Raw genomic sequence first — 26245 nt, 5'->3', positions numbered from 1 at the left:
AGTCAGTACAACAGGTATCCTCGTCTCCTTACGTCATACCCATATGATATCATCAACAGTCAGTACAACATGTGTCCTCGTCTCCTTACGTCATACCCATATTATATCATCAACAGTCAGTACAACAGGTATCCTCGTCTTCTTACGTCATACCCATATTATATCATCAACAGTCAGTACAACAGGTATCCTCGTCTCCTTACGTCATGCCCATATTATATCATCAACAGTCAGTACAACAGGGGTCCTCGTCTCCTTACGTCACACCCATATTATATCATCAACAGTCAGTACAACACGTATCCTCGTCTCCTTACGTCATACCCATATGATATCATCAACAGTCAGTACAACATGTATCCTCGTCTCCTTACGTCATACCCATATGATATCATCAACAATCAGTACAACATGTGTCCTCGTCTCCTTACGTCATCCCCATATTATATCATCAACAGTCAGTACAACAGATATCCTCGTCTCCTTACGTCATACCCATAATATATCATCAACAGTCAGTACAACAGGTGTCCTCGTCTCCTTACGCCACACCCATATTATATCATCAACAGTCAGTACAACATGTATCCTCGTCTCCTTACGTCATACCCATATGATATCATCAACAATCAGTACAACATGTGTCCTCGTCTCCTTACGTCATCCCCATATTATATCATCAACAGTCAGTACAACAGATATCCTTGTCTCCTTACGTCATACCCATATTATATCATCAACCAACAGGTATCCTCGTCTCCTTACGTCATACCCATATTATACCATCAACAGCCAGTACAACAGGTATCCTCGTCTCCTTACGTCAGACCCATATTATGTCATCAACAGTCAGTACAACAGGTGTCCTCGTCTCCTTACGCCACACCCATATTATATCATCAACAGTCAGTACAACAGGTACCCCCGTCTCCTTACGTCATACCCATATTATATCATCAACCAACAGGTATCCTCGTCTCCTTACGTCATACCCATATTATACCATCAACAGCCAGTACAACAGGTACTCCCGTCTCCTTACGTCATACCCATATTAAATCATCAACAGTCAGTACAACAGGTATCCTCGTCTTCTTACGTCATCCCCATATTATATCATCAACAGTCAGTACAACAGGGGTCCTCGTCTCCTTACGTCACACCCATATTATATCATCAACAGTCAGTACAACAGATATCCTCGTCTCCTTACGTCATACCCATATTATACCATCAACAGCCAGTACAACAGGTACTCCCGTCTCCTTACGTCAGACCCATATTATATCATCAACAGTCAGTACAACACGTATCCTCGTCTCCTTACGTCATACCCATATGATATCATCAACAGTCAGTACAACAGGTACTCCCGTCTCCTTACGTCACACCCATATTATATCATCAACAGTCAGTACAACAGGTACCCTTGTCTTCTTACGTTATGCACGTAGTTCTAGAGATATCATTCTAAATAAAGACTCTATTTGGACTGATGTGTATGTGAAATACGAAGCTTCCAATTTCTTTAATTATGGTCATGCAGGATAAGTAGACATTCGTTGAAACCGGGCACCAAATTTTCAGACACAAACACAAAAACACACAATCGAAAAGCTTTTATTTGTCGTCATTCTTTGTATTTTAATTATAATAATGAAAACCGCAATGTCCGTGTTCGTTATTTGTCGATAATGATAAAAGAGACGACTCCTTTCCGAGTTTGGTTTGTTTGTGATTTTCGTTTTATTTACAGCTATGGTCATTCAAGGACGTGCCAGGTTTTGGTGGTGGAGGAAAACCCAAAGTTCCCGGAGGAAACCCACCGACCTACTACCAATACCTAGGGACTGCCTGCCCCATGCACGTAGGCCTTGAACCCGCGACCCAGTGGTGGAGTGCTAGTGGTAGCAGAATGTCAGATGCCTTAACCACTGGCCACCGTGGCCTCTTTACGAAATGCCACGGACAAAAACAACTAACTATTTGTGCTCAAATGTTGTTCGCAGGATGTTGTTTCTATATAAGTATATGCATTATGATAAACGAAAGGTGAGGTAATGCCTATTTCCAGTTAATTCATGCTGGGATTTCTCAGTGCCTGACCCTACACTGACGTATATAGTTACATCCTGTTAATATAGGGTGTACTTCACTACCTTTACTCTGACGTTTCTATAACGGAGAGGACATCGCGTTTTATTTTTACGATGACGAATACAATTAAATATTATCTTACTGAATGACATTCTTATAAAAATATCGTTTTAACTTAAACTTGGAAACTGTTGCCTGTCCACTTACTGGTCATTATTTAGAAATGACTTTTTTTTATTGAGTCAGACGACATAAAAAATGTTAATATCGAACATTGAATCCTTCGTCGCTGCAACATCTGGTTGCACCACATTATACAGTAGCGTATTCATAGACTGTTGTTTACAATAAACTATATACTATACACACGTGCATGTACCTATTTACAGCACAAGATCAAAGCATAAGGATGTTTCATTAGACACCCATCAAACTTAAGGTTCAACATGCCTCCCAAAAGATGGCATATAGTTACCCTAACGTGCAACCCCTTAAAAGTCTTTTGTAAGGACCCCAACTAAACATAAGATTTCAGATTTGTTTTTGGTCATATTGAACTTGTACTGAAGTGATAAAAGTAGTGCATAGTTATTGAGTTCCCACTCACGATCCGAATTAAATCAGAGGCATGTTTATTCACCAGACAACTGCGCATGCTTAGGGAGCATACCAACATACAAGTTTACGGAGGGAGCAGTTATGAATTATAATTTTATGATACTAAAGACTAAACACTACAATAGCAACATTAATTAACTTAGTCTGTAATAAAGCAATATGGTGATGTATTTATAAAAACAAAAATAGCTTGTCGGTATTATAACAGAATATATGAATCTTCCTCCGTTGTCTTTTATAGAGTTTTTTCGTCGTCCTGTCTTCAGCATAAATTGTCAGGGAATCATATTGTCATGTCATTGAAAAATATATGAAGTATATGCGAGGTGCAGCACTTGAGGTACCACGTGACCAGTAAGCTCATTAAAATTCTAATCAGTAAGGAGCGGCCCCTTTTGATAGCCTTTACCTAAATGCATGTAATACGTCAGAGTCCTTGATGGACGATTCGTTATTTATTGAACTGCGTTACAGATTTTGCAATTTTTTACAAAAATTAAAAAAAACCCAAAAAACCTCCAAATCCTTGAAAGCCGATGTCCTCAAACAAATTCACCGGAATTATAATATATGTTTTTTTTGCTAAAAATCATTTTTATGTTAGACATTCAGAGACTAATTCTCATTAACTAGTAGAAGAGAGGCATACATGAACCGGATTCATAGTTAGATGGTATGGCATTTTGTAACAACCAAACTAATATTAACATATTTTACTGGTAAAAAAAAGTTTAACCAAGCTTCTTGTGATCATGCTAAAACTCAACTATATAAAGCACCCATTTTATTACCATTGAGTGATGTTTTAAAAGTGTTAGTCATGTTACAAACATTATAACACGCTTCTTTGATTACGTTCATAACATATCTAGCTGATTTGTGACACCATAAAATGTTATGAAATGACACATCTTCGAAGTTTATTTATCAATATATCTAGATTATATTAACTTCGTTTTCTTATGCATCATCTGTTTAACGTTTGACTGTAGATTTTTATTACGATTTTATTGGTCTCGCATTGCAACATCCACCTGCTTTCAGTACGGTGTGCCACTCCACTCCTATAGTTAAAGAAAAAAATACACTACGCGTGACTTACGCATATAGATTTACTATAGATAATATATACATATATCATTTCGTATCGTTCAGTTGGATCGGAAAAGAAACTGACAAGCTTGTGAACTATTTTTATAATGACTAATAGAATCTTCCCCTACCTTGAGGGTGTAACACAGAAATGGTGATTTTTTTGGTTGTCTTACACTCGGCTCAAAATAGGGTGAGAACCTTCAGGAAATAGTTTATAACAGGTCGGTGGCAAAATGTATGGCCAGCACAAACAGTTTACGCGAGCCGAGGGATACAACTGTGACAGATTGAATCATGGTCTTAAAGGACATTTGTATCTCTAGGTTACAGTGTAAGAAATGATTACAAAATTACACAGTTGAATGTTTAAAGATTAAAATAAGACAATATTGTACTTAAAAAATCGAATAAATCGTTTATGTTCTTAAGGTTAGTTAAAATGTACTCATAACAATAATATTTACATTTCTAGCTATCTTGTTGGAACTCATTCGTTTTTTTTTTTAAATTTTAACACTTTGATCCATAATAAGAAGCGACCAGATTAACAATACATTACGTAGGTCATAATACTTAAATGTCGAAACATACAAACTGATGGCATTCATTTTATAACCGAGGTATACAATGTCCCATTAAAAAAAAAATAACCTCAAGAATATGATAGCTTCGTTTTTTTTTCAAATTTCATTTCACAAAGATGTTTATTGAATATTACATCTTAAACAAAATCCAAAGGAACTGGCCAACAGGCGTAATGCCTATACAAGCCCTCTCCTGGTATGGCCAATGTACTTTTATAATATATTGATTGTGAAATAATTCAAAAGATTCTTTTTCATCGAGGACATAAGTCATATACCTTGGGTCCAGTTGTTCAAAAGGTGATTAGCTTAATCAGTGATTAGTGTAAATTTTCACTTTTGTGTATCTTTAAAACACAGCTATTGAAATAGATACAACTTTACAGATATCAAAAATTTAGTGGGGTGATTTTACATGAAAGATTGTGAGATTTTACCTGTTATACTGCGAAATTATTAAAGGTTGAAAAATGTCGTTAAACAGTGATTAAGCTAACCATCTTTTGAAGAACTGGGCCCAGAGCTCACACATTGTGACTCATTAAGTTATCATAGCTTCGTGAAGATAAAAGATGAATAAGGACAACATACACAGTTTTGAATTGTTACTTTAAATGAGAATTTGATCTATTATCTTGTATCTAAGCATTTGATTAAAAAGTTAAAAACGTTATAAGAACACTAATTTAAATGGGTAGCAAGATTTGAAATACATATAGTTCATTTAAGTATCAATGCGGTTAGTAGATACAAGCTATATAACAGGTATTGTTTGATGTGCGGAATTGAACAGAAATAATTCTTATAGTTAATCAACAATGTTCTACAGGGAATGTAATAAAATCTATTTCAACAGTTACTTTAGATCCACTTAGCTTTCCTCGGGGATTGGATGGTACTCACTCTTACGTCGCAACCATATTTGAAAAGTTTAAATGAGCAACGTCCTGTTATCATATACATGCATGTATGCGACATAAGGGTAAGACACATTGTCCTGCATTGTTCCATTGTAATGTATTGCGAAGGCAAATGTTGTTATGAGACTATAACAACATTTGCTATTGTAACGCCATCAATTTCATTGTTGTCAACACTTGATTTGCTGTTCGAACACTGCTCGAAATAAATGAATATAGCATAACTACTCTATCACAATATGAATATAAATGATGAATAGTTTAGCAAATATTGTTATGGTCCTATAACACACATTTCTATTGCTGACAAACTTACATAAAATCCTACCGGGCTTTATTAAGATTGAAATCAATAGCAATGTGAGTTATAGGACCATAACAACATTTGCGAAAACATTCATTGCTTAAACCAACGTGACATAAGTGTGAGGACCATTCGATCCTTGATAAAGTGGCGATTTCCTGTTATAATACACATATATGAATGTGACATTCCTGATGATGAACCAAGCCTTAGAGCTTTAATCTAGTGTGACTGTTGACATATACAAATAATAAATCGAAAGTGTGCGAAACAATACAAGTAACCTCCCTTGTATCGAATTTCACAGTTGTATATATATGTTTTGCACGAATTTACTAAATAATTCTAGCCGTTCAATGACTTCGACCAGACAGTATTCCGTCTTTGCGTATTGCAGAGTTATCTTCTCTTGGGAGCAGGTATTGATTGTTACGTCACTTGTTTGTGAGAGTAACGTCATCATTTTTTGAGAAAACGACGTAATTTTTCTCACACAAACCAATGACGTAACAATCAATACCTGCTCCCTAGAGAAGATAACTCTGCAATACGCAAAGACGGAATACACCTTGAAGGGAATGCGGTACTTGATACACGTTCAGATGATGGTGACATGTTTTAATTGTTCAGTTGTTTTAACCCAGACACGCAACCATTACCCTAATTCCGGTACAGCAAGCACTTCAAAAGGTGGTAAACTCACCCTATACTCATTCTCGATATCCAGGGGTTACGCTCACTTTCGCTCTCTACACCCCTGGAATATTTCATAGCAAAAACTGAAGGCTCAGTGGGCGCCGCCTTGTTGATGAGATAAGAAGAATATTTCGATCCTTTGATGGACATCAAAAGAATCTCGTGGTCACGTAAGATTTACCGTTACGCGACCGCGAGATTATTTTGATGTTTTTCAAAGGACTAAACTAGTCTCCTCGTCTCGCCCACAAGGTTGTGCACACTGAACCTTTAATTTTTGCTATTTTTGACATATTCAAGGGATGCAGAGAGCAAAAGTGAGCGTAACCCCTGGATATCGAGGATGGCGAAACCACAAAAATCAAAGTAAAATGCCCCGGTAATTTATTTAACAGATTGTGAATAGGAAAACCAAGGCTTACACGTAGTGAACTATAATGGTGTACCATTTCATAACGTTGTGTTTCAATATAAATGTTTGAAACATGTTATAAACATTGCTACTGGAAAGTGCTATAATGTTTATGACATGTTTTGCTCTTTTCATTAGCAATACTAAATGTTACCGAAAGACACTTTGTTTTATAAAGTTCAATTATCAAGGAATGCATGGTCAAACCGGAAGCTCAGGTATTGATTTTTTCTAACCAATATGTCATATCCTGTTTTGAAAGCAGTTAGCAACTTTTTGATATCATATATGGAAGTCTCGCTTGTTAATAGCAAAAATACATGTAAATGTCACGAAAAAACACTCTGTGATGTAAAGTTCAATAATAATTATCGAAGATTGAATAGTCCTCACCCTTATGACATATCCTTTTTTTTAAGGTAGTTACAAACATGTTTAAATATCAACACTAAATATTACTAAAGGACACTTTAATTATCAAGGATGGAATCGTTCATATCCTTATGTCACATCCATATTTAAAAACAGGAAGTTAGAATCCTATATGAATGTCTCGCTGTAAAAAGGAAAAACAACAACGCTAAATGTTACTTATTCATCACGGTCACAGGCCCTTGGCATTTATATGGAGAGGGCTTACATATACTGTACCTGTTGCCAGATCCCTTGACAATTTACCAATTTTGTCAATAGATGTGCTAAAATGAATGAGGCCCTTTAAAGCCAGTATGACTCTCCACATCCAGTAGAAAGTATTAGTCGCGTATGCCATAGGTATATGTATATGAACTTTAGATAATATGAGATTTTGGATCTGTTAGGTCACTTAAAGATACATACATGTTATTAATACCGGTAAGCTATTACCTTATGAAGACATCAGTCATACTGCCTTATTACTGACTGTGTAAACATCGATACATACAATTTTAATAATTACAGTACATGTTAAGTGCTCCCAATTGACATAATAGTTGATGTACGATGATACATTTTGGGCCCTTAAATGGTCGATATCATAACAGTATAAGTTTTGGAGAGTTTTATTTTTTGTTTGACTGCTCGTCCACTTCCAGCCTGTTGTAGCGTTCGTCCATTGTACACAGTACCGGAATGCAGATCACCACCGCCCCTAGAACACACCAGTTCTCCCAGGTTGTACCTGTGTAATACAGACACAAGCTGCTTTGTACTTCATTTCGTACATGGTATGCGTTATCGAAAGGAAAATATACGAACACGATTGCAACAAATGAAAATGGAAATGTTGATGAAAGAAGCCAAGAAAATTAAGAATATGTACTTATTGCAGGGTTTGGGTGTATAAAATAAAATGCCATTTGGCCCATTCTCTTTGAAACAGGTAGCTTTCCCTTTTACTTCTAGCAATGTATTTTTGAGTTGCACATGTATCTTTTAGTTTAATTTTAGCAAATTTCATAATTGAGGCACCTTGATCTATAGATACATGTATATTGTTTTGTTGTATAGATAATCTTACCTATATTGGGAATCATCTGTATCAAAAGGAATATTAGTCCGCCGACATTGTTTATCATGGTCAACCAGAGGTTTGAAATGCCCTCAGCCACAGGGTAGGTGATTTCGCACGCCATCTCGTAGTAAAGAGGAGGCGTAGCGTTTAGAAGAAGTGTCCCAAGGATGATTGATATGTATAGGGACGCTTGAAAAAAAATCCATGTTTAGTGTAAGCATTAAATACAATTTCAATATCGAGGATAAAAAATGGTTCTTTGACAACATGCATGCTATTATATGTGCGTTATACTTTGTGCGTTTGTTCATACATGTAATAATATGTACACAACCATACCCAATAAAAAAACATCACGCATAAAATCGTACTTTTTGAACTGATACTCTACTACTTGCTGAAACATTCGCATCGCTTAATATGTAATGATTTACTACATTTGATATCGTGCTCTATCTAGCTAACATAAGCAACGTTTAAGCGCTTTACAATACATAGATATGCAATTAATACAATTAGCATACACATTAACCAATTCAATTTTCAGGCACTAACTACTAGTACTATGTCACCTGGTTAATATCTCCTTATGTGTGTATACATGCGTGGGTGCTGGAGATGTAACATTGTCTTCACAATAACTGATTTCAATGAAATCAAGATGTTGCATAAAACAATGTTTAGTTTAATTTTGAATACAATACGTTTGAATATATATATACTTAATTAGAACAACAATAGAATCATATCAAAATCGGAACAAAATAATTATCAGAAGAATGGGTTTGGATGTGTATTCTACGTATATGATATGATTCGAGCTATAACGATTAAATTTCCCGACGTATCTTCTGTGAAATATGTATCTGCAGAACACATACTTGTGGAGTTTGGTATGTAGCCGTTGACGAGGACAGCAAACCAGGCCATAGCGAGAGCGCCACCGATATAGAGGATTACCAGGAACAGGCGCATGTGCTTTGAGAATATATCAGAAAACCTGCCGAGAAGATATCGATGAAGGCTAATATAAATTTTCACTGGAGAAGTTACTCTTGTCAGAGATCATAAAAAATGGTGTTTGAGATTAATCAGTATGTTTAATAAACAACAAGATATCGCATGGACGTTTTATTAGTTCAAATGGTTTCATTTGTAAGATGATTTCCTAATATTATTCATAATTCAATCAAAAAAATGTCAACGGGGACATAAAATGCGTCATTTTTTTTCTGTTCACTTATTCCTTTTTCAGCCAAAATGGAAACATTAAAGGAGTAGAAATTGTAAGGTTTGTAATTTGTTGAACGTAAACCAAATTAATCTTACAAAACAACTTGATACGTCACAATACGCACACACAAATAATATGTTCTAGCGGTTCGTGTTAGTTATCAACGTGTTGTAGAAGTACTGTAATTGAAATAGTCTATTAAAATTTGACTCTGCAGGTCAAGGACTTTGTCATTATAATGTTGAACTCGTAACATTCACAAAATGTGACTTTTCACATTGTAACTGCATCGGTATGTCAATCGCGTTAAAAGGACTCTAATACACATCATCTGTGTTGTAGGTGCAGCATTGCAACTAATATAGTCCAAAACAAGATTTGACGGCTAGCGCCAAACAGGCTAAATAAAAGGAAGATACCTGTAATAACCAGACCAGCAAACAGCAAAACTCTGGTAGGAGCATTTCTTTTATGTTTTCATTTATTTAAATTGTCTCTTTTGAGTAGTGACACGTTTCATAATATGCACACATTATTAATTATTAATTCATTATTAATTAGTATCCTCTAATTGCATAAAGTTAAGGGATTTCATGACCTTCCTGTCGTAGAAATGCGTCAAAAAAATCCTAACTGGCCATTTCCCTGCTTGAACATATCGTAAAGTCATACAAATCTTTAAACATTTCTTTTATTCAGATATATAACATATACCAAAACTTTACTTAAAACAACAAATGTTAACACCTACCTTGCTACAGTGATACACGTGAATGATGCTGCTAACGTAGAGTAAAACCCCAGCCATCCTGCTTCATTCTGAAAAATATCTATAGCTATAAACGATTGTATTCATCTAAAGACAATAATACAATTAATACAATGTGAATAGACGAAAACATTTATATTTTAGTGTTTTATTTATTTTAGTTGATTAAATGGTGTAAAGGACGTATCTTCGTATGCATGTATACATAAAATGTTTGCTAAAAGATATCTAAAGAATATTATGACGTCACAATGGACACACCATATATAGAATTAAGGGAGTAGATATTAAGACATAAAAAACAACAACAACGTTTTCACGAATTTCAACGACCCGTCAGAGAAAAAGCAGATGAAACGGAGAATTAAGTAAAACAATATATAATATCTTTATTCTGATGTAATTGCGCTACTATGTATGAGTACTTTGAAGGGTAACACATCACGTTACCTCAGATATTCCGTGTGGTTTAAGGTTCACATCGAGGACACTTTGCCAACAGTTGAAAACGCCGAGGGACACACCGTAGGTCAGACACACCATCCAGAATTTAAAATTCCTGTTTAAAGTGTAGAAACATTTACATTCGACCATCTTAGCTCATATGTTGTATTGCATTTCCTTGTGAATGAATTACCAGTCATGTTGTCCTCCGTGCTAAAACAGCAGCATCTTATCGGACACATACATGTTCGTATTCCATTCCTTTATTAATCATAACCATAATGCGTGTATCAATGTTTGTCAAATAAAACCAAATGTGTTTCAGGTATACCACAAGACGTGTCTGGCGGATAAGATTACTTATAATAATATACAACATTTGATATAGCGCCCTATCTAGTTATTATAAACCACTCTAAAGCGCTTTACAGTACATATATATACAATTAATACAATTAGCATATACATCAATCGCTACAATTTTGAGGAACTAACTACTAGTCCTATGACACCTGGCTAATTTTTCCCTATGTGTGTATGCCTGCGTGTGTGCTGGAGATGTAATGTAATTATATAATCACCTGACTAACTGTAGAAGACCCTTCTTAAACTCTAATCTCTCTATGGATGCCGTGGTACTGGGAGGCAAAGTCGGTTTATCAGGAAAGTACACAAGTGTCAGGAGAAATATCAACGCTGCGAATCCAAACTCTACAAAATTCATGTTACACAGCTACTGAGAGACACGAAAACATCAGCAGCATAATGTTGTTTAAAACATACCGTTCATATGTCCGATTTGAGACGAAATATTTATTTAACAGTCTGCATTTTAATATGGGGAATTTTACCATAATTTATTGCATTTTTATTAGGTTTGATTGATTGGGTGTTATGTCCACATTGCGGTAACATGTATAACCGATTCAATGACTTATTCATTTTTATTACAAAATGTAATGTACGTGTTATCCAGTGAATATCCCCATGTCATATTTGTTTGCGTATTAACCAATGCCATATGACCTATCAGCCTTGTGATTGGTTGTAAGTTTCATTTGTGACGTCACGCCTAGGACAAGTACATGACGTCACAGACTTACGCACTGGAGTCAAAGGGCGGCTTTTTACATTTCAAGGTTGCATGACAATTGGCGTTTTACACGAATAACTGCCACAAATCTTGATTTTGTGATAAAAAGGATCTTACACTCATTATCATTTCATATGAAATTTATTGAAGCTTGCTAAATTGAAAAAAACCCATTAGACTCGTTTCATCAATTTAATATGAAAGAAAACTCTTGTCAGATCCTATATATAAGCATTCGCCATTTCTTATATTTAGCCAAAAGGGTAAAACAGGTATCTACCTATGTACAAGAGAAACATGATTTCACTTCGTTCATTTGAGATGCGGGCAGATACGTCAGTTGTGTTTGGTCCGGTAGTGGTGGAATAGCTGTGTAAGAAAAACAGAAACTAATGATTACTTCAATTTAAAAAAAAAAATGACATAATTGTAAATTTCTTATCCAGAGTGAAATATTAATATATTTTCTCAAAATCAAAGCTCTCGTGCGAATACTTGCCTGATATTTTGGAGAGATGAGTTTGAGTTGTCGGGTGGTTTGTCTGGTACAAGGTATGGCCCTTTTCAAAAATGATTAATGCTATTAAAACATAATTATATTGGGCGTCCATTATCATATCTAGATGATGGTCTCGGTGTTTATTTCTTAAAACATCTTATGAAAAAGGTGTTTTTAAGAAGTTTTCAATATATCGAACTAATAATGATGCTTAAAGATATACCGTCCTTTATATTAGCACTGTTTAGCATAATACAAAAAATTGTCGACCCAGTTAATTATTAAGTATATACATGTTTCTTTCAAATATTGGATACATTACTTTTTCCGAAGTACTTTCAGTAATTTTGTGTTTTGTTAGGTTAAAATTAGGCTTTTGGTCATACCTATAATAAATGACACACCAACCCCCAAACCATTCAGAATTTGGGAAATGGCTGTCGCAGTTGTTCTTTCGTGCGGCGGGAACCACGTGGCAGATAATACTGGCGGCAATCCCATGGCGACTGGACCTCCTAGGCCATTCAAAAGTTGACCTGTGTGCACCGTCCTGTAAATATGTAACTAACGTCATAAGTATGGGTTTGATTTATAAGAACATTTCTTCTTATTTAGAAACGCCAGTATGTGTAACATGGTATATGTTGCAATTTCCTTTCTTGCGATTGGCAAAATAGAATAGCTAAATGTTTCATCTTGAATAACAATGAAACGTTGACTATTGATCAAAACAGGTTAAAAATCGTCAACATACGGGGGCAAAATCCTTACTTATAGTCTAGATGACATCAAAGGATATGAAAAAGACATCATATACTCCGGATTAAAAACCTGGAGGTGATTTGTGAGGCGCTTTAATTATAACCTTTCTTGACTGCACATGTCTTTGATAATAGCCAGGAATATGCAGGTCACCAACGAGCTAGGACACATTGAATATCTTTTTAAACTTATTGTGGACACTGAAATATCGCATTTGGAAAATGATAATGAAAACTGTTACATTGCTTCGACGTCTGTTGAGTAGAAAACTCAGAATAAGTACTTGCTGATTCAAAAAGCTGCTTTTATCCAAAATATTATATCAATAGCGAAAATAAGGAACGACCTTTTACAGATCATGCCATTTTTAAAATCCAAAGAAAAAGTTTTATAGTTGGAAGATTGAGGTTAAAGTAATCTATGTTTACTTGCAATTCTTAGTTTCGTTGGCGATGAAGTTGCACAATAAGATCAATCAAGGTTCAAACGGTATGAAAACGGTAGATATTGAGTCAATGTTGGTAAAGCAGATCAATTTTAGTTTATTCATTGTCCCCAACAGACACAGAAGACCTTAAGGCAGCCCAGCATAAGGAATACCCTACATATGAACATGCGGTGGAATGCACGAGGTATATTCTTTACCTTTACCTGAATAGGCAGCACCTATCAATTTCACCATACCGGAGTTTATTGGAAAAGCATGTCCCTACAAATGTGACATACGGAGCCATCTGAAAGTAAAAGGTTCTGTACATACCATTTGACGTATGGTGGTTCACTGGTGATACACCTGAAGCCGGCACCTACTGCCACCAGGAATATAGCAATCAACACAGACAACCGAATACCTGGATGTATCGAACAAAAAGTGATGTATAAGAGACTTGGGATATGGCTATGAGCGGTAGGATAAATCTTATTTTTGGCAGTTGGTAAAAAAGATATTCTAGTTAACAATCTACCAATGGTTCAGGATTACCTTTGACGTCGATCAACCAGCCAAAGAATACTGCCGATATAAGGTATGCTATTGGTCCCCAGTTGCTGAGCAGGGCGATGTCGGCGTCATCCCAGCCGAACGCCTCCTCTGTGGACGCTGCTATGGGCCCCCATGTATTCCAATAGCCGCCCTGGATAGCGGCAACCAGGCTGAAGACTACCAATACGTACCACCGCCTCTTGTAAACGTGTGTCCTCACCCCTACAGTTATCTGGAAATAGTTATACATCGTCACAGAGATAACCAAAGTCAACGAGGTTTCATTTTTGTATGCAAGGTTCAAAATCAAAACAAAAACAGGAATCCCAGAATTGTATATCAAAGACAGAGAACAAATATGGGTTGCTCATGATGGCACAGATGAAGCAAATGCCATAAGAGTTTTTCAATCATGTGCATATACTGCAACCGACTACATTGACATCACAGCTATAGGAATCAAACATAACGAACTATTTTGAAATATATATGGAGAATCGAAAAAGAAATAATGATAAATCTTGGTCATTCTTATCGAGTATGAAGAAAACATGAATGTATATGGAATTAGTTAATAAGTAAGCTTTAACTTGAATTGAATAACAGCAATGGAGGAATGGACAGGAGTTCTTGAAAAAGGGATAAAACGTACTTGACATACGTGGAACAATGTAAGCTAGTTATCATGCCTTTATAATGGCTTTCGGTAAAGCTCCACATAAACGACTTATAAGAAACATAACATACTGGACTGTACTTAAACAACAGCCTTTCTACTCACCAACATCTCAAAACTATACAACAGGAACAGAAAGAAATCGGGCAGATGATCTAAGTAATCAGAACTGATCGGACACTTATGTTCGGGTAAAGAGTACACAAATCCTCTATGTATCTGTAGGGTGTGTGATAGTGGTATTGAATCGTTCATGATGCAAAGTTCTATTATTCAACATGCATGTATACACATCACCAAATTGTTACGTTATCAAAATAACAATACAAAAATACAACATTTGATATAACGCCCCATCTAGCTACAATAAGCCAATCTAAAGAGCTTTGCAGAACATTGATATACAATTGATACAATAGTAATGCAATTAGTACATTAATCAATATAAGTTTAATCATCTTCAAATGCAAGCGTCCCGCCCTCAATATCAAATGTCGTATTTTACACCCATGGGATGTATCCAGACAAAGTAAAAGGCGCTAATTAGACGGATAGTATCACATGATGCTTAGATGTACACCAAAAGAATCGAGCGGCAGCATATCAGTAAAATTAACCGGCTTTGAAGTCGGATGTCGCTACTCTGTTAATCATCAAATGGCAGGTATCACCTAGAGACGGTAAGTGTTTAATCGCCGAATACAACCGCATGCCTTCGATTTTGTCATTACATATTCCAAGGCGCAGATAAGCGCATTGAAAGCGGAAACCATATGCATTAAGAAGACGGGAACGTAAAAAATAGTGAATTGTCACAGAACTTTTAAGTACCTCTGCATTCACATTAGGCAGATGGGGGCTGTCAGTTCCATCCTGATTGATCACATGACCTACTGAGTCGACGTCAACAGAATATTCCGGAAAGGTTCCGTAAGAATCGGCGTTGTCTAGGAGTCTCTTCGTCGGCGTTTCCATGTTGTTCGAAGAACGTTAATTATTTAACTACCTTCAGTGCACTATAGCTGATCAGTATATGATTAATATCAATATCATTGCGATCAGTTTTCCGGTTGGGTAGCTCATCAGAATATTATTAGACCTTGCTTGCGGTAGATGCTCAAGGGACTTCCATTAAACGACTTAAGGTGTTATGCCTACAAGTAAAGTTGTATAATATAATAGTAGATATGATACAGAAACCTTAAATGGAAAAAGTAATTGAGATAAAAAAAAATCGATTTAACTTTTCAGATTGCTTGTAATGTGTTCTTTTGAGATACACTATTCCGTCTTTGTGTATTGCGGAGTTATCTTCTCTTGGGAGCAGGTATTGATTGTCACGTCACTTGTTTGTGAGAGTAACGTCATCAATTTTTGAGAAAACGACGTAATTTTCTCACACAACCAATGACGTAATAATCAATACCTGATCCCAAGCGAAGATAATTCTGCAATACGCAAAGACGGAATATCACTCCCAGACATAGTAACCGAGGAAGTGCCGAAAGTTTAGAGGTGGTGTCTTGCTCAGCAATGATCATAAATATCCCTGGATAAAAAGGCCGGCCATTGTGTAGTGACGGTTGTGGTAAGTTTAAAAGAAGGCATTCAGCAGGATTTGTTGTATGTGATGTCTGTATGCATTTCTAGACTGAAGGCTTGAGGTGCCCTTCTATGTTGGTCCGGAGGAATGCTCCCCTCCAGGAAAAACTTGAAATCAAGAAGCGCTCCTGTGTCAGCTAAAGGCATTTTCAAGATGTGATTTAAAAATAAATAACTCAATTTGGGAGTTGAATTTTTAAAAGGAAGACTTGGAAAAGTTTAAAAGATCTTTTAATTAATCACTCTTTTCAAAAATGTTTCTTCTTTCCGAATATTTTACGTCTCCGCTGTTTGTACCTTATGCAAACTTAAATAACTCCTTTGTTCACATACAATTAACACGTTCTTTTCCATCGAAGAATAACGGTGATATAAAATATGGCTGTGAGCTGTTATTTAGCATATTTTGTGAAAACCAAGTAAAAGGCAAATATGACATATACAGAAAATGAAATGATGAAATGATTCCTGATTAACAATTTCTTTGTCGCGTTCGATGACAAAATATTCAGGCAGACTTGGAATTCCTATAGGAACAAAACTGTGCTCCTAATATTTGGCCGACTTGTTTTGTTTTCATATGAGGCCAATATTATTGATTTCGATATTTCGATATTTCGATATTTCTAATAATGGTAATTAATATGCCTTGTTGCTTCGTTTCCACTACCTCAGTTCTCACTTTGAGAGTGTGAAATTCTCGGATTTTACCTAAACTTTTATGCCAGTTTCGTCGATAACGCTTACCCTTCCGGAACATCTGGTCCTATTCTCCTAGATAGTTATGGAAAATCACCACCACACGCGTCACCTTTCCAGAAGTGTTTTTTTCAATTTAGAAATAATGAAACCTTATATGAATATTAAATTTGACATAGTAACACAGAAATGCGTGTATATATAACACTTACATATAGATTATGAAAGGTTTCTTAAATTTCCTGTAGGGCGATAACACGTGCACATGTTGAATTTGAGTTTTAACAAGAAGTAACAATTAAATGTACACCGTTTGCTTTGTAAATTATTTATAATTATATGTATAATGTACATATTTAGATATCAACTTTAGTTCAATGTAGTTCTACTGTTTATCCAGATAAATAACGCACTATGTAGTAACCATTACACATGTGTGAACCTATAAGACCTCGCAATGTAAACACCATATCAGATCAAAATTGACTGTAACATAGAGTTATCTCCCCTGTAAAAGTTTCCATCAAAATGGCGACGAATGCTGAGAAGGAACCGGCTGCGCTTAAACTTCGTCCAAAAAAGATAGTTTCAAAGGACAGAAATCAGATGTCTTCCTATGCGTAAGTAAGTTATTATATCAGTTCACAAAATATACGTTACTGAGTGGCAATATTTCATGTTAATCACTATTAATATGGATTACATTTCCATCGAGTGAAGTGAAGCCGGTGTCCGGGCAATTTTGCTACCGGTAATATACGACTAAGAGAGATAGAGCAGAATTCATCTTCTTTCAATTTGAGTGCAGTTGTCACAATTAGGTGTTCTAGGAGGTGACAGTTGTGTAATAATACTTTTGGATGATTTCTTTACAAACGGCACAAAGCTAATGACATATAATGATATATATACATGCTCTTGAGTTAATTAAAATGATACATGGCAACAAATGAATTCTTGTGATTCCTGGGTTCATTACTTTGATTTTGATATGAGACCGTCTAAACACTTTAACAGTGTACGATATTTAAAATTCCATAATTGAAATGGACTGACAGAAACTCACATTGGCATCTTTTTCTTCAGTTGTCAATGTTCATATATTAATGCCTCGAGCTAAGAATTTAATACTGGTATAAGTTCTGGATCCGGGAGTGCAGGAAGATACTAGGAGTGCAGGATATAGCTTTTTCCTACTCGGGGACCTATAATAAAGTCCTACTTTAAAATAAATAATCATGATCTTATCTTTACAAACATAGATGACATACACAGTTAGCCTGACCAGACCTAAACATTTTGACAGATAGCTAAAAGATGTCCACCCCAGGTATCTGTCAAATTGTCTGAGTCTGGTGTATACGTAGGGGCCAGAGAACTCTGCTAATAGATGATGTGCATCATTATAGATTCATATGCTGTGCAGATAAAACAATCTTAAAAACAAATAAAAAATGATAATATCATGGTACATGTACTCCTTACTGATGTATGTACATGAGTAATTTAACAAAATTAAATTAGCTTAATTACTAAAATATAATAATCAATATTGTACAAATGCACATCATGTTGTCAGAGACGTATATAACCGGTTACATATGTATCTGATGCTGTGCAACCTGGAAAAGACTTGGCTAGAAATAGAATTTGTTGAAACCAAACTACTGGTAGGCTGAGAAATTACATTTATATGTAAAACTTTTTTTTGCAGTGACCTTGCCAATCCACCGAACACGTCCATCACGTCAAGTAGTAACAGAAGACGTAGCTGGACAGCAGGGTTTTATCCGATTGAGGTTGTTGATGATGACAAGTATAAGGATATGGTAAAGGTTCACTACATAGGTAAATTATAGTCACTAGAATGTTGACAAACTTAATTGTATATATACATTACCATGCATGTGTAATATGTACATGTGTCTTTTTTAAAATGAAAAGTTTAAGCTCAAGGCCACACAGAATAAAGCGATGCAAATGATAAAAATATGTATATATATAATATAGTGCCTATATTTCAATTTTCTTTTAATTTTACATGAAATGAAAAGGTCCTCTTGTTTTTGAAAAAAAAATGCTCTAAACAGTAAATGACCAATTGCTCACAGGATTTTCTTTGCTAATATATTAAAGTATTTGAATAAATATTAGAATTGGTTTTCTGTAGATTTCAGATTTTGTTCAGAAATGCTTTTGATCAGCCAGCTTTAAAATTTAAATTAAAAAGTTCAAATTCCTGGTTTATATAGAAATAACTTAATAAATAACATCCTTGAGTTAAAAACCAATAGGAATGTTTAATATTCTATAATAATAAGGGCCCCACTTGAAAATGGAAGGGACCAACAGCAATAATTCCATGGTGTCCATTCATCTGTCTGTCTGCAGTCTGGACAGGCAGTGGACACACCTTTGTTTTATGGATGTTATATAAATATAAAATTGCTGAGTTTTCACATAGATACACTGTTACACATATATAGATACATGACTTGTCATGTAATTTCATATGCAATATGAGTTTGTATAATTTGTCATTCAATCTCAAGTTCACTGTTTTTAAAAGCAGAACATGTACAGGATGTACAAATACATAGCTATATATATCCATATAGCATACTGACTACTGAAGCACACAGTACAGCCGACCCGCCTCGCCCACCACACCCCACCCCACCCCATGTGTGTGATAAGTTCTATGTACTAGTTTTATTACTATTAAGCCAAAAATATATGTTTACAAATACAATAAATGTATGGTTGGTAGGTCAATTTGTGTTATTTTATAATTTGAAGTTTTTAAACACTTTGTGTATAATGTAGATCTACATTATCTATAGCAGACCCTAAATACCCTATTTGTTGGTCTTAACTATTTGCTTGCTCTTTTTTTTTCCAGGATGGCATCATCGATACGATGAATACATAAAAAAAAGTGCAGTAAAATCAACACCTCTACATCATTCTACACAGATCCAAAGCTTAAAAATCAATATAAAAGAATCCCTTTCACCAGGACGAAGTGACAGCAAGATTATTTTGCACCAGTATATGACTTCAGAGGAATTCATACCATTGGAATGTTGTGGAACACTCCACAAAGCGACGAGAACACGTAAGGTGTATCGGATAGCAAAAAGACAAGACCTCGAACGGCTACTGGGAGTCGGTTTTGACTATAGGATTTTAAATGAGCAAGGTGACTCGTTTTTCATCGATACATCCACCATCAGGTACTGGTTAGGGCAAAGGAAAGCATTGAAAGATTTTTTATTGTTCCCGGACCATGTGGAAGAAGATTATATGAACCGTGGTAGCCAACTAACTTTTTCATTTGTGAAGAAACCAGGCAACAAAAATATGTTTCAGAATCTGTTAAACAATGATTCAATTTGAAAATTCAATTGATTCAACAACACTTCTAGGTAACCTATTGTGTGTTTTTTGGACATTGAACACTTCAGTCAGTGGTATTCAGTTATGATGTTCATTTACAACTTCCTTTTATCCTAGGTACATGTAGGATTACAAACTGTATTTGAAATGGTTTTGTTTTCAAAAAAGATTCTGTTTGAAATAATTGATAATGATCAGTTTCGAGACAAACCTATGAATGATTACTTTGTTCGCCAGGTCATTAGAAAAATTGAAGACAAAATTTTTGTAAAAGTGAATCCATCTGAAAGTGATTTGAAAAATTTGAAGTCTTTAATTTTTAAGCTGAAAGACAAAGCAAAAAAACAACGTAAACTAGGTGGATTCCAATTCAGGAAATTTCTTTCTGAACTTTCCTCGTCTGCATTTGAATGGCAAGCTCCGGTAGATAGACATGAATGTGAAAATGTGCTTAAAGAACATAAAGAAATGTTGCTAAAATGTCAAGAAGAAAATAAAAAATTAACAGAAACTATCTTACTTAATGTAAAAAACAATAACATACCAGAATGTTCAAAGCCACTTGGTCGGAAATTTTCTGAGCTTACAAAGTCTGGTCAGTCCAAAAGAAGGAAGGTGGAGAGAGAAACAGTGAAAAAGTCATTGAAATTCTTGGATAAAGAAAATATAAAACCTTTGTCTGTATCGGTTGAGAGGGAAAATGGCAAGAAAGAAGTGTTGGTGCTCAGAGAAAGTAAAGAGAAGCAAGACATGGAGGAAAACTCTGATGAGTTGAGTGCATTGCTTTATATTTTAGACACTTTCAATATCAGCAGAGAGGCATATGCCGAACTTAGTATGTATTGTAAAGAATTACCAAGGCGTCATGTGTTACAGGAATATGTGAATAAGCTAAATACTGGATTTAAGATTGTGGATACTCCCAATGGCCTCGGAGTCCAACAGTCCTTGAAAACTAAACTTTTGCAAGTTTTGAATTCATTAACTGCAGAAGATAATAAATTTGCACCTGATGGAAAAATCAAAATCAAGTTATCAGGAGATGGTACAAATGTTGGTAAACGTCTGCACGTTGTAAATGTGTCATTCACAGTGATCAATGAGAAGAGATGCAGAGCTGCCAGTGGAAACTACCCTCTTTGTGTGATGAATTCGAAGGAAGCTTACAGTGAGCTTGCTGATGGACTTAGAGATTTACGACAGGAAGTTGGGGAATTACAGGATTCATCTATCACTGTTGATGGAAGGGATTTTACTATTGAAATACTCCTTGGTGGAGATTATAAGTTTCTCTTGGTTGCAGTGGGAATACCTTGTATAGCTTCAGAATATTTCTGTGTGTATTGCAAGTGCAGTAAGTCTGAAAAATGTAAATTAGATTTAGAATGGTCAATGGAGGATGTAACCAAGGGTGCTAGGTCTCTGTATGAATGCCCTGACGGTTGTCTGAAAGCTCGCAAAAAAATTAGTAAAAAAGCATTTTCTGTAGTTAATCCCCCACTGTTCCCACATATTGGTCCACTGAGGGTTGTGGTGGACCCTTTGCACATGTTTCTAAGAATTACAGACAAACTTTTCAATCTGCTTATAGCAGAGCTCAGAACACTTGATAACATAAATGGAAACACTACCTTCAACACAGGAGTGATTGACAGAAGTAAAGTTCAACATGTCGCAAAATTAGAAACTGTTTTGGAACAATTGGGAATACATTTCTCGCTCTCTGTAAACCGGGATACAAAGCGCCTTGAGTACAGAGATCTTATTGGCCCAGAAAAACTGAAACTGATGAAATCATTCTGTGCAAATGATCTCATTTCAGATGATGGACGAGCAGAAATTTTGCAGAAAGTATGGGATGGTTTTTCTCAAATTGAGAAAATTATGAAATCTGAAACTCCTGATGCTGATGAATTAGAAGAACGGACAAAAGAGTGGTGTTTGCTGTATGTTGAAGCCTTTCAGTCCCGGGACATCACACCTTACATTCACATTCTTCGATGTCATGCACATGAATTAATCAGGCGTCATGGAGATATTTCTTCGTTTACCCAACAAGGACTGGAAAAATTAAATGACACCATCACAAAACAATACTTTCGAGGCAGCTGTCATAAACCTCAACTAGCATTGCGCCAGATCATGGAAAAACAAAATAGAATCTCAATCTTGGAAAATTCACAAAGGCAAAAATCAAAGACACTGAAATGTTCATGTTGTGGTGGTGCAGATCATAATAAAATTAGTTGTGGTAAGTCATAACATATACACGGAACAGAAAAGCTGAAAAAGATTTGTTGTTGGTAATCCTGTATTTAACGTGACAGAAAGTTAAGAAAACTTACTAGTTACATATGTGTGAGGGTATGTGTTTGCTTTGTTTATAGCACATGTTATTTCTTTATGAAATATAATGCTATTTATTTTTTTATGAAGTAATACCTGACCTGCATATATGAAGTAACATTCCATGGCAATACATATATGTATAAATCAAGTTGTTGAAAGCACATTGTAAATTGTAAGAGATTTTACACTGTATTATTTGTTTTTGTTAAATGTTGCAAGTATTTTTTTCTAATACATTGATTTATCTACAAATTGTGCTTTTTATTTCTTAACAATCTGTCCTCTTGTGTCAAAACCTAAAAGAGATCTCTGATGTGATGTGTTCATTTGTTTTTTTATTATTATTTTTAATTTTTATCTACAAATAGTGTTATACATTAATTGTTAATTGCTAAGTGTGTATTTTTTTTATTTCGCCGGAAAGGAACGGTTGTAATATGTAAACTGTGATTTAAAATGTGATATGTCAAGTGCCAATAAAATTGTTAGACTGGAATTTTTTCTTGGCTATGATTTTCACCCAGCACCAGTTGCCGTTCAACTAAAGAAAACGAGGAAATTACGGATTTATTTTTAGATATATCTATCTCCAACCTGATTGGCTGAATAGTTGTGATTTCCAATGATGTCATTCCAAAGGTATTAAGTGATTGGCTTGTTCACAGTTTCTAAATATAATAAATTGTTGGGCTACCCTCTCACCAAACGCCGCCTTTTCTTTGGCAAAACCACTCGATCGGATGGCTTTACTTACAATTTTACGACGTGTAGCTGATCCTGATGTAAATGCAAACACATTCGTTCAATTCGAAATAAACACAGTTAACTGCAATCGGGAGTAATAAACGATACCAAGTCAATATATCAAGGACTGCTTAACAATCTGACTTTAAGAGCCGGTAATGCATAGGCGAAACGTGACGAAGTTGACCAAAGGGCAGACAACTCTTTTACAGTCAACTTTGATCTGATATGCATTATTATCTAATCGGAAAAGTGTGACACTACATGAATATATCGACTATAACTAGCACGGAATTATTACCATTAAACGCTGCTCTGTCAGTACTTACCTGTCTAATAATCTGAAGGTGTGTGTTATGTGCAGGTTTACAAAAAACTAGTCATCTAGGTGTCATTATCACACCGTGTCCATCTGATGTCCGGGTTACTCGTCTATCTGGTCGGATGGGTTATCTGATTGTGTTGGATGTATGTATGTGGACTTCGATTGTTTGTAAATAAATACTGACCTCGTCAATACATCCCGCGGGAATGTGTGCATATACAAATTCAAAGTTCCTCAGCACGGAACAAATACATACCTTAAAACTACATGTAGGAAGAAACAAGTATACGTTCAAAAACCTAAGCATCAGACAGATACAAGCTCTCAACTTCAATGGCAGACGATCGAATGCACACCCGCAATCCTAAACACAATTACTATAGTTATTTCCACCCTCAAACCTGAGTATCAGAAAATAACCCGCGCCATACGTATACGTATACCTAGGCAACAGACAAATACACACTCCCCCTAAATACCGATAAATACATTCGAAAACCTAAACACAAGTCATTGATCACGGAATTAGATGCTATGTAAGTCCGTGTATTTATGAACTCCCAAAATATACACCTATAAGCACCAGGACAGGTGAGCTATTTTCCATCCAGGGGAGATGAAATAAATAAATAATCATTTCGTTCATTCAAGTCTCTAAATATCCAAGTGACCAACGGCTGTAAATAATAGTGACACAAAAATATCCTGATTTGCTGTATTATTTTCTTTGATTATTCTGAGTTATCAGGAATATCAAAGATTACTCTCTTATAGTTTGACACGCGTACGTTGTATGATAAATACAGAATATTAATTGATGCAAATAAGTATATGTATAGGTATTCTGAATGGTATATCTGTAGTCCTTATCCTAGACACACACGCTGTATGAAGATTGTAGTTTGATGACATTTTCTCCCACCCTTCGTAGGTGTGTCTTCCGTTTTTGCCGGAAAAGATCAGCTTGACACCCCCTAGCGGGTGATAGCCTCCTGCCGATTAGCACGTGTTCAATTGTGACGTCATTAAAACGTGTCACCGATAATTGTGACGTCATCAAAAGTGAATGAGGATATTCATACTCAACATGTGTTTTTGTTTACAAACATGGCAGACTACTGTCGTGGGTGGAGCTGTGACTGAAATAATAGGATGGGAGAAAAATAGCCATCCCCTACCTTGAGGGTGTAACAGAGAAATCTCCAACACTGAGGGGGACTTTTTGGTTGTTTAACCCTCGGCAGAACCTCAGGTTAGACAACCAAAAAACATCATTCCTCGGGTTGGGGATTTCTCTGTCGCACCCTCGAGGCAGGGGGTGATTCTATTAATCAACAAGGTGACGATTAAACTAAATATTTCTACGGAAAATACGGTTTACCCCTGATAAAACAAAAATTACAAATACTATACTTTACTTTTATAAGACCTGTTTTGGAATACGCTGATGTCGTCTGTGACAATCTAACTATTGAATATGTAAATACGTTTGAGAAAATTACCCAGGAGGCAGCGCGAATAGTATGTGGTGCTATACAACTTATAAACCTAAATAAATGGAAGTGAAATAAGGAGAAAATATAAATTGACACAACTTTTCTAAATGTTTCATCGTCTTACTCCTGAATATTTTCCCAAGCTTTTACCTCCTAGCATGTCTGAAATGCATAACTACAGCACTAGGCATAGTAACGATCTTACAGCTAGGTGTCAGATACACTACAGAGTTTTATCTTAAGTCTTTCCTACCATCAGCTATTTCTCTTTTGGAATAATATTCCTGATGAGATTCGTTTTAATCCTTCGTTGCCCAACTTCAAAGCCTATCTCGACCAAAACTCGACGGGGCCCCCCCCCCCCCCCCCCCCCCCGAATATATTATTCATACCAAACTGACAAAGCTCATTTCGAACAGTTCAATACTTAAAATATATCATCATTTTTGTAAGTTGTTTGTTAGTAAACATTTATTTTTTCTATTATTATTCAGCATTTTGTTCGAATAGTTTATTTATCGTAGATGTTTGTTCCATGAATAGAACAGCCAGGGCCAGCATTCGGCACACCTCGGCAGATCTCCATCTAGATGAAAGGTACCGGAATCGGCCGAGGTTTGCCGAATGAGAGGGCCAGTATACAGTGCATGAATGGTATTCAGCGTATCAATTATATATGACGTCATAATAATGATGACATCAATAATCGGCTCATTCATTCCGTAAATGAATGGCATGGGCCCGAGTTCATGAACCCGTTCTCGTGCTCAAGAATGGATTTTGTGCTCAAATCAACTTTCTTAAATTGTAACCCACTTAAATCGTGTTAAACGGTCAAAAAGTCAAATGTAAACATTGAAAACAGTATTCGGTGTTTTTTTTTTTTTCAGAATCATTGACAAATTAAGATTTTTATTATTAAGTTTTAACCGGAACAAGAAACAAAGCTTG

The 26245-nt window shown here is 35.7% G+C and overlaps 2 protein-coding genes across 5 annotated transcripts; one reads left to right on the top strand and one right to left on the bottom strand.

Annotated features, from left to right (window-relative positions):
- Window positions 1-7286: 7286 nt before the first annotated feature.
- LOC110449514 (disrupted in renal carcinoma protein 2-like) lies at window positions 7287-23912 on the bottom strand. The gene is made up of 13 exons (XM_021496428.1): window positions 23803-23912; window positions 15512-15834; window positions 14005-14236; window positions 13783-13873; window positions 12647-12810; window positions 12261-12321; window positions 12042-12130; window positions 11250-11379; window positions 10675-10783; window positions 10207-10274; window positions 9103-9221; window positions 8228-8410; window positions 7287-7888 (listed from the first exon to the last, which is right to left on the bottom strand). The coding sequence occupies exons 2-13, from the start codon at window positions 15653-15655 to the stop codon at window positions 7770-7772; spliced, it is 1509 nt and encodes a 502-aa protein (XP_021352103.1). The 5' UTR covers window positions 15656-15834; window positions 23803-23912; the 3' UTR covers window positions 7287-7769.
- On the top strand, window positions 17451-23699 carry LOC110449513. 4 transcript variants are annotated; one of them, XM_021496425.1, is made up of 3 exons: window positions 17451-17601; window positions 18696-18829; window positions 19884-23699. In XM_021496425.1, exon 3 carries the CDS (start codon window positions 20528-20530, stop codon window positions 22640-22642), a length of 2115 nt encoding a protein of 704 aa, XP_021352100.1. In that variant the 5' UTR covers window positions 17451-17601; window positions 18696-18829; window positions 19884-20527; the 3' UTR covers window positions 22643-23699. The 4 variants fall into 2 exon arrangements, with proteins under 4 accessions (XP_021352100.1, XP_021352101.1, XP_021352099.1 ...); XM_021496424.1 differs by having other exon boundaries at window positions 17451-17605.
- Window positions 23913-26245: the final 2333 nt, after the last annotated feature.

Source organism: Mizuhopecten yessoensis, unplaced genomic scaffold, assembly GCF_002113885.1.
Source record: "Mizuhopecten yessoensis strain PY_sf001 unplaced genomic scaffold, ASM211388v2 scaffold4631, whole genome shotgun sequence".
NCBI lineage: Eukaryota > Metazoa > Mollusca > Bivalvia > Pectinida > Pectinidae > Mizuhopecten > Mizuhopecten yessoensis.
This window is presented reverse-complemented; position numbering and strand designations above follow the sequence as displayed.

Excerpts from the sequence above, each read along its gene's own strand:
- LOC110449514 (XM_021496428.1), bottom strand. The coding sequence starts at position 15,655 with ATGGAAACGCCGACGAAGAGACTCCTAGACAACGCCGATTCTTACGGA. Across the intron at positions 14,237-15,511 it reads TGCCTAATGTGAATGCAGAG|ATAACTGTAGGGGTGAGGAC; the intron begins GTACTTAAAAGT and ends AACTATTTCCAG. Across the intron at positions 10,784-11,249 it reads GGTCTTCTACAGTTAGTCAG|GAATTTTAAATTCTGGATGG; the intron begins GTGATTATATAA and ends CACTTTAAACAG.
- LOC110449513 (XM_021496425.1), top strand. The coding sequence starts at position 20,528 with ATGGTTTTGTTTTCAAAAAAGATTCTGTTTGAAATAATTGATAATGAT.